Source organism: Nelusetta ayraudi, unplaced genomic scaffold (genome assembly GCF_046127955.1).
Source record: "Nelusetta ayraudi isolate G7.1 ecotype Tasmania unplaced genomic scaffold, CSIRO-AGI_Nayr_v1 ptg000072l, whole genome shotgun sequence".
NCBI lineage: Eukaryota > Metazoa > Chordata > Actinopteri > Tetraodontiformes > Monacanthidae > Nelusetta > Nelusetta ayraudi.
Genome location: NW_027466122.1, coordinates 231,908 through 240,432, shown reverse-complemented (window position 1 = coordinate 240,432; position 8,525 = coordinate 231,908). Strand labels below are relative to the sequence as shown.

Here is an 8,525-nt window from a genome sequence, read left to right as displayed (position 1 = left end):
TTTTTTTTTTTTTTTTTTTTTTTTTTTTTCGGTCACAGGGATGAGGAGTTGTCCTGATTTCCACAACGAGGCTGCCCCTTTGCTGCGTTCAAAGATCTTCGTAAATAAGAATACCGGTGTCTTAAACTAGACGTTCCCGAATCATTACCCAGAGAAAAAAAAAACTTTAATCGGTAACAGGACTAAAAACCTGAGAAAATGTCTCACCGCTCAAATAAAAATACATATTTTCCCCTCTGAACTAGAAATATGTATTTACATATCACCGATATTATGCATTCCAATCTAGTAATTGGCCACCCACTGAAACCTGAAACCAGAAACCAGAATCAGATTCTTGGAATTCCTGAAGAATCTGAGCGTACAGCATCAACTTTCCTGCTTCAGTATTTCATATAAATGGCATTGAGAAATGTTGTCAATATTCTAAAAAGTCAGATTCTCTAAATTTATGCAGTATTAACAAGTATTGCTGGCTGTTCACGTCGATCTGCGCGAAGCACCCTAAAAATAAAAAGAAACCCGTTATTAACAATTTTACTATTTGTCTTTGAACGCATCAGGTTCATGACGCAACTTCCGCCTCAGCTGTCAATCGCTGAATTCCTCCCTGTAGAAGCTAATGCTACGTTATTACAGTGGTTTATGCAGAATTTAGGTCCGTCTTGAACGGCGTCGAAGTTCGATACACGTAAATAGGACTTAGTTATATTTTGCCTCTGGGAAAAATGCAGGAAAACTAACAAAAAGAAACAAAAGACGATAATGACCATTTGTCTTCCATTACTTCTTTGAGGTAAAGATCTTAATTCACATTCTTACGCAACGCGTTCTATTGACTCTGTAGAGTCCGCAACGTAAAGTCTTGCAGCTCATGCACATTTGTTCACGTGACACAACTGCCCCGTTAAAAAAAGTGATTAACCACAGCATAACATAATTAATAGGTGGTAATCTTCCTACTGAAGAACATCAACACTTCACCCAAAATGTCTTTGTTAGTTTTTTTGTTTTAAAATGAATTTTATTCATCATTTCTATTATCAGCTGACTGAGGTTGAGGCTGCTGCAATGCATTCGCTGGCTCAGGAGATCCAGGGCTTTTCCAAGAGCAGTCTGAAGAAACAGTGCACGCATGTTACCACGGTGACAGGCAGGAAGCTGCTGGAGAGGAGGAGTGATGGAGGTGATGGCCAGGAGCAGGTGGAAGAGCTGGAGGAGGGAGGAGGATGCGGATTTGTTGAAGATAAAAGTCTGGACCTTCAAGTTGGTGTCGTCAGACCTTTCTTACTGTTAGGTAATGTATAGGTATGTAGAGTGCCCTCCTGTGGAGGGGAAGTACATATTGTCACTTAACATGACAGGCGAGTCAAGTGGACCAAAAGGACTGGCATTGGATTCAAGCAATCCATTATTATTATTATTATTATTATTATTATTATTATTATTATTATTATTTTCTGGGGCAGTAATAAACTGCCAACCTGTCCAGTGTGTAACCCTGCCTTCTGTCAATGACACCTGTGATCAGCTCCAGCAAAACACTCACCACCCTAAGTGCAGGAAAAAGCAGGTATAGAAGATGGATGCATAGGTGTAAAATACTTTTGTAAGCATTAAAAAGTCATCAGTGTCGATAGACCTAATTGCCAAATAATTTTCTAACTTGCACAATGCACAAGTTACCCCTGTGTTCCAGTCAATGTAACAATGATTTAAGTTATAAAAAAAAAAAAACCCACAAAAAAACCTTATGAGGTATAAATCAATGTCATTCATTTTGAATTAGTCTCAGCGGGTCGGCTGGCGTCCTCAGGCCAATGGACGATACCCTCACATGTCAACGTGCATGTGTCCTACTGGAGTGTCCTTGAGCCTGATATTGAACACAGGGGTGCAGTTCACAGCTGTGGCTTATGCTGCGCTCTGACCTCACCGCAGGAGAGAATGAAAAGAGAGAATTTCTCAGCGGGGATCAATAAAATATTACATCTGTTCAGCTCGGTAAAGGTCACTCGTTCCCGTACAGCGGTTCACTGCTAATAACGTCATATTGGTCATTCCGCTGGTAGGAAACCTTATAGCATCACTTCTGCTGTACTTCTACCACATAATATTTACAGTGTGCTGTTGTTCTCGCTGGTTGAATTTAATGATGCTGACTGAATGCTGACCGTTTTGCATAAAAAAAAAATTAGTCTGTTCAGATTAACTGGGCAGATAATCTCTTTATTCTAGCACAGTCTGGATTTTTTGGATAATCCTTGAAAAAGAGCTTTAATCTCAAAATAGAATTCAGAAAGTTAATCAATGTGTATTTAGTTTTGTAGCCTTAAAATGCATAATAGTTTGTTTTAATCTCAACAATTTAACATTTCCTGCTAAACCCTGACAGCGGCAAAAAAAAACAAAAAACCCAACAGCTTGATTTAGAGATGACTTGTTTCCATCGCTTACCAGATTCACTTTAGTCGCTTGTTGCCCCCCCCCCCCTCCTCCACCCCCGTGCCCACATAAAAAAGTCCTGGCCCCCCTGCGTCTCCTCACAGATGTGTTAGTTTAAATCTTTTCCTCTGACGCTGAAGAGACATATGGGCTGCGGCTGGATTAAATCCAAAGACGCCCGCTCTATCCCCTGGACTTAGATTTACTTCTGAACTCCATGAATTTTTGGCATTATGTGAAAGCAGCTGCGGCGAGAGAGTGCAAATATTGCCGCTTTAAAGGCGGCGTGCTGCAGCGCCGGCTGTCCACTGCATGCGGAAGACTGGCCTTTATATCTCCCATCCTGCCCATGTGTCTCTCTGGCGTGACCATCCTGCTCCTGCCACTTCCGGACGACCACTGCTGACTTAATCGACAGTCATGTGACAAATTAAAAGAGCGCCTGTTGTTGGGCTCCTCCTGCGATTCCCCTCACTAACGGTCAGTCGGACCAGTTGGCTGGTCGGCCGGTTGGCCGTAGTCGCGTCTCTCTCGCCCTCCATTTGTCTTTGAGGCGCTTCCTGCATTAGTTATTCACACTCTTGGCTGTTGTTGGAGGGGGGGGAAAAAAGACACCCACTTCTCATGAAAACCATAAACTTCCCTTTGCTGCAGTGGGAGATAACAGCAAATGTTTATTTCAGCGGTTCTCTGGCCTGGCCCGGTGCTACCATACAAATCATCAGATTCCTTTTCCCCACACTCTAGCTTTAAGCCATTTTAATGTTGGTTTCTGCTGACTGATATCTTCCCCCTATGGTGTTACAGCTGTTCAAAAAGCATTTTCTGTCTGAATGTTTTCCCACTAAGTGATAAAGGTGCTGATATCCTGCAGCATTTGCCGTCTGCTGCTGGAAATTTACACAACTGAATCGCTTTATCTCCCTTCATGCCGCATGGCTTACGCTTTTATTCATTCTGTTTGGAGGAAAACGGCTAGGAGGAGACTTTCACTTTTTCTTTAAGCCCCAGTGCCAGAATCTACAGACGTATCAGTTCTGTCCAGTCAACAACAATACCTGCCAAGAAAATAGATTTTTTTTTTTTAACACGCCTTCAGTAGCAAATTAAGTGTTTTTTGACTCGTGTTGCAAAGCCGAAATAAAGTGTATAGTCTCCTCTTTCTAAAATTTGACCAAAAAAAATAGTAATTCTGATAAACATTTTGCATTGATCCGTAGAGTAATTAAGCTGCAGGAAGCATTTTCCCCCAGACAAAAGCCTTGACGTTGTAAGCTGTGGCGTGCCCTCCCGTCTGTCTTCTCACCGCGTTGCCTTTGCCTTTTGCAGCTTCTCAGGATGCGGCCCATGACATCGACACCCTGCTGAGATATAAGGTCAGTACAGTGGGATCGATGCGGCCGGCGTGCCCTTGCCTCGCAGCCCGTCTCATGTGCTGTGACATGAGATTAGCGGCGGCCGTGCAGGTGCGTGCGCCGAGCAGCCAATACCTGGAGGAGCTTCGCCACTCGTGCAGTGACGCTTTGGCTCACTAGAGGGAGTCAGTCCACGATTACCACGAGGCTCCCTCTTTCCCCTCCACATCGGAGATATGTGGCCGCCTTCCCTCTGCAGTGGCTGCTCCCGGGCACCGGCTTATTGCTGCCTGTGCAGTCTCAGCGTGATGAATCGGACAGATTACAGATGCGTTCCTGCTCCCTGCGACAAGACCTTCGTGCCGCTGATAAGCAAATAAAGCCAGATAGCTTGTAAAGCTCTTGACAATGGGGACCAGAGTCAATTTATAAAGGGGTGCCTGGTCCTATCTGTTCAATTTAATAATCCTTGTTTGATATCGCAACAAAAAAAAAAAAAGACAAAAGTCAAATGTGACTTTAAGAGATGTCACATCCCTATGTGGCCACGAGGCCACATAGTTAAATAAATACGAATTCAAGCAAACTGCCTGAAGAGTTTGCGATAATTTAGCATCGGGTAAATACAGAAAACCATTAGTAAGTCCACGTGTGCTGCGAGTCTTTGACTGCATGTCTGTGCAGTGGCCAAGGTGTCGGGTGGCATTTAAGCAGGAGCTTGACAAGATTCTTTCAAACGAATTGGATCATCAGTCTCTTTTTCAACCTGCTTCTCTTCCCTCTCGGTCTGTCATCCATCTCCTACCACCCTCCTGCCCTTCAGTCATATTCACATGGTGTCGTGTCATCAATATGGCTGACGGAACAGCGCCACTGCCAGAGCGAGGAGCGCTCTCTGTAAGACAAGTCAATGCTGAGAGGTTATTTGCTGAAGGACTCTCTCGTCTCTTTGTCCCCTGTTAGGTGTCTCATGTGCTAAATGTGGCTTACGGAGTCACAAACCCGTTCCCGGATCGGCTGGTGTACAAGACGCTCCAGATCCTGGACCTCCCAGACACTGACATAACTTCATACATGGAGGAATGCAGCTGCTTCATTGACCAGGCCCGAGACAAGGTGCATTCATCACTCTGAAACACGGCTGGGATGAAATAGATGTCTTCAAAAATATTCCTTTTATAGAAAATTAACACAATATACACGACCAGTCAAAAGTTGTTTGTATTGCTTCTCATCGTATTGTACGTATTGTAGGTTGAAATAACTGCCTCTCCTTAACAGTAAAACCTTGATTACTCTTTGGTATTTAGCGTCATTAAAGAAACCCAAAGTAACCACCAAAATCATCGTTATTATCATGACCAACGTCAGTGTCAAAAGCTGCGCTAAAGTGCCAAAGCGTAAAGCAAATAAGTGCATCGGAGCATAAAATGTTCTCGCAATCAGACAGCCGAGTAAAGTGCAAGAACCGCGACGCTGCAGTGCAAGGACTCTGTCTTCCGCCTCTGACAGACACGCACACAGGAAAGGCACAAACACTCACAACAGACGCTCCCGGCGGACAAAAGCGCACCAAGGCTCTTCTAATTTCCCTGTATCTGCTTCCCTCACCGCAGCACTTCCCCCCACCCCCGCGTCTGCCGGCTTATTGAACATGTCAGCGTGCACATCTATCGCGCCGCCTCATTGTGATGCATTAACGCACATCTGCGGCAATCACTTATCTGTAACTCAACGCTGAGGTGAGACGGGCCCGGGCCGGAATAGCCGAGTGATCACGCTGGTCTCATCTAATGTGGACACAGTCGCAACATTCTCCGTCCACACCTGCCTGACTTTTTTAGGGAAGGTTCCCGACTGGACGTTTTGAATTTATTTTGGTGTGTGTGTGTGTGTGTGTGTGTGTGTGTGTGTGTGTGTGTGTGTGTGTGTGTGTGCGTGCGTGCGTTGGGGAATTGTGCGCACAGAGAACATAATGCGATATGAGCGCTGATATGAGAGCGCTCGACTCGATGGCAATGAAATAACAGCAAACAAGAAACTATGACAAAACCAAATTAAGTCTCCATGTTTGCTGTGATGGATTGTCTTACTTGGGCAATTTCTCCACTCCAGAACTTTTTGCCGTCCCCACTTTTCTTTTTGTTGTTGTGGGGGGGTGAAACAAGATCAGGTGCACATCTACAGTGTGCACAGGCAGCAGAGCAACGCTGCAGACAAACTTTATGATTGATGGAAAGAGTCATCAGTCTGTCCTCTCTGTATGTTCTGACTGTCCAGATTTGCTCGTGTTTGATAATGATAAGAATTTCTCACTGAGATAAAGTGCCAAAGTGTTCAAACAGCCTAAACTGCGGCGAGCCGAAGCTATTTTAAATGTCCCGTCCTCCGGTGGGTGTTGATTGACATGTAAAATTTAGAACAAAAAGAAAAAAAAAAAACAAACCTGCCTACTGTTCTTCTCCAACTCAGCCAAGAAAAGGAGCTCTCCCCCCCCCCCCCCTTCCTGCCTCTGATGGGAGGCGCCGTGTTGAATAAAAGAGATAAATGTGTCAATATGCTGAGCTTCAGAACGCAGCCGTGGGCCTGCAAGCATTGTCTAAAGATGTGGCAGGAATTTAAAAAATTCATTTCCAGCCAGGCACTCCAGGCAGTAAAATAATTACATCAACATTAATATTAATCGTATCGCAAATTTCTGACACGCACGCACGCGCACACCGGCGCTCACGCAAGGGCAAAACGGCAGAAAGCGATTTATTCCATCTGGCCTCGGCCTACATGCTCCGTCCCATCCTGCCGCCGAAGACGCGCAAGAGTCAGACGTTACACGTTTTCAACCAGGCGCCGAGGCAGGCGGAGATGTTTTCTTTCCGCCCTGCGACTCGCGAAACTTCATTTGCGCGAACATGTTGCATGTAAATGTGATCGCTAAACCCATTTGCTGCCTTGTCAGTGGCGAGTGTTCACACAGGCCTCGCACACTTTGATTTTCCTGGAGCTGCTGCACTCGAGCTCGAACGCAAAAAACAAGGCCTTTTGAAATCAGACTTTTCCGTCTTCAGATGAATTTTTGCATTAAAAAATTTTTTCGGGGTGGTTGTTGACGTGAAAGATACACGTGGATAACAGCAGACTTTTCAGAGATGTTTAGTCAATAATTAACGTGATGAAACCAGCCACATCTTGCCAAAACAGTGTACGCTTCTTTTTAGTTGAGAGCACCATTTAATTTAATAACACATCTTCTGGTCTGTAATCATGTAGAGTAACACAAGCAATTATCCTCAAATAGTCACTCCAGAAGCAGCATGTGTAGCCCTCTGTTTACAGCCTCCAGTCAAACACTTGATTTTACCTTCCTGCTGGACCTGATGCCTCATCTTTGTCTCTGTCCACACAGGACGGTGCAGTTCTGGTCCACTGCAACGCCGGCGTGTCACGCTCCTCCTCCATTGCAATTGGCTACCTGATGCTGAGAGAGAAGCTGCTGTTCCAGGAGGCCTACAGCCAGGTGAAGATGGCCAGACCTTCAGTTCGCCCCAACCCCGGGTTCTACCAGCAGCTGCAGCTCTACAAACCTTGAGCTGCTGATGTTGTGCCGCCGAGTGACGGTTGACCGTGGATCTTTTTTTTTTCTCACGGCTTCGGCAGGGGAAAGAGTCAGTATGTGGGTTATGTGGTAGAAACAGGTGGACTGCATGACATTAATGAGCTCTGTGAGAGTCAAAGGCCAAAATAATGAGTCAAAGTTGGTTTAATGCTCTGCAGAGTCTCTGCCGTTCTCTCCAGCTTTGTCCCAATGATTTTTTTTTTTTTTAGATGATTCTTTGTCTTTTGCACCGTCTCTAATGCAAAGGAATAGATCACTGCTGCTGTGTGCAACTCAAAACGTCTCCAGTGTCGTTTGAAATGACAAAGTGTCTCAAATAAAACTGTAGTCTTCTCTTAAATTAAACTTTTTGTTTTTGTTCAGATTGTTAAATCTTTTTTAAGCTCTTTTTTTTCGGGAAGGTCTTTTATAAGAATTACAACTAGCAAAGAAAAACAGCAACTTTTTTTTTTTCAATAAAGGAAGCCATAATAAAAGACACATTTTATTTTTTTTATTTTTTTTAGCTTTTGAGCACATTCTGTTCTTTTTCATTTGCCACAGAAGTTGTTCCCACAGCCACTCATTTGAGGACGTTAATGCAGGTGATAACCAACATTTCGTCTATGTTCTTTAGAAGAAACTGAGCTTTACCTTTTTTTCTTTTTGTTTCTAATTAGAACGGTTGTCTCTTTTTTTTCCCCCTTCACTGCAGCAACACACAATGTAGCTGTCACCGCCACTGCCGCAGTGTCTCTATCAATAAAACAACCCCGCCGAGTGGCCGCTCGCACATCTCTCCCTTGAAATAATTAGCCGGTAATTAGCCCATAGATAATGGGAGAGAACCCACTTGGCTCTAATGTTAATCAAGCGTCGCTGCTGAGACGGGCTCTCGACGCCGCAAAACTCACAAATGCATATCGCGAGGAGGCGTCCGCCTCTCACTCATCCGGCCGAGGACGCTCCCTGATATGGATTAATGTCTGCGACGTTGACGTCCAAGTCCGCAGAGAGGGAAGCTGTGCTGCGTGTCGAGCCTAATACAGGGGGAGCAAGCCAACATTTTATTTATCGGAAAATCACGAGCAGATGCTCTCGGTCTCGTCGCCTGCAAAGTTACAGTGACATAA

General features: G+C 44.7%; 1 protein-coding gene across 2 annotated transcripts; it reads left to right on the top strand.

The window, feature by feature from the left end:
• The first annotated feature begins 563 nt into the window (after positions 1-563).
• LOC142899437 (dual specificity protein phosphatase 19-like) lies at positions 564-7,904 on the top strand. Of its 2 annotated transcripts, none has more exons than XM_076042993.1 (5): positions 564-796; positions 1,048-1,297; positions 3,775-3,821; positions 4,764-4,916; positions 7,204-7,904. In XM_076042993.1, exons 2-5 carry the CDS (start codon positions 1,072-1,074, stop codon positions 7,384-7,386), a joined length of 609 nt encoding a protein of 202 aa, XP_075899108.1. In that variant the 5' UTR covers positions 564-796; positions 1,048-1,071; the 3' UTR covers positions 7,387-7,904. The 2 variants fall into 2 exon arrangements, with proteins under 2 accessions (XP_075899108.1, XP_075899109.1); XM_076042994.1 differs by lacking the exon at positions 564-796 and adding an exon at positions 834-950.
• The last annotated feature ends 621 nt before the right edge of the window (positions 7,905-8,525 follow it).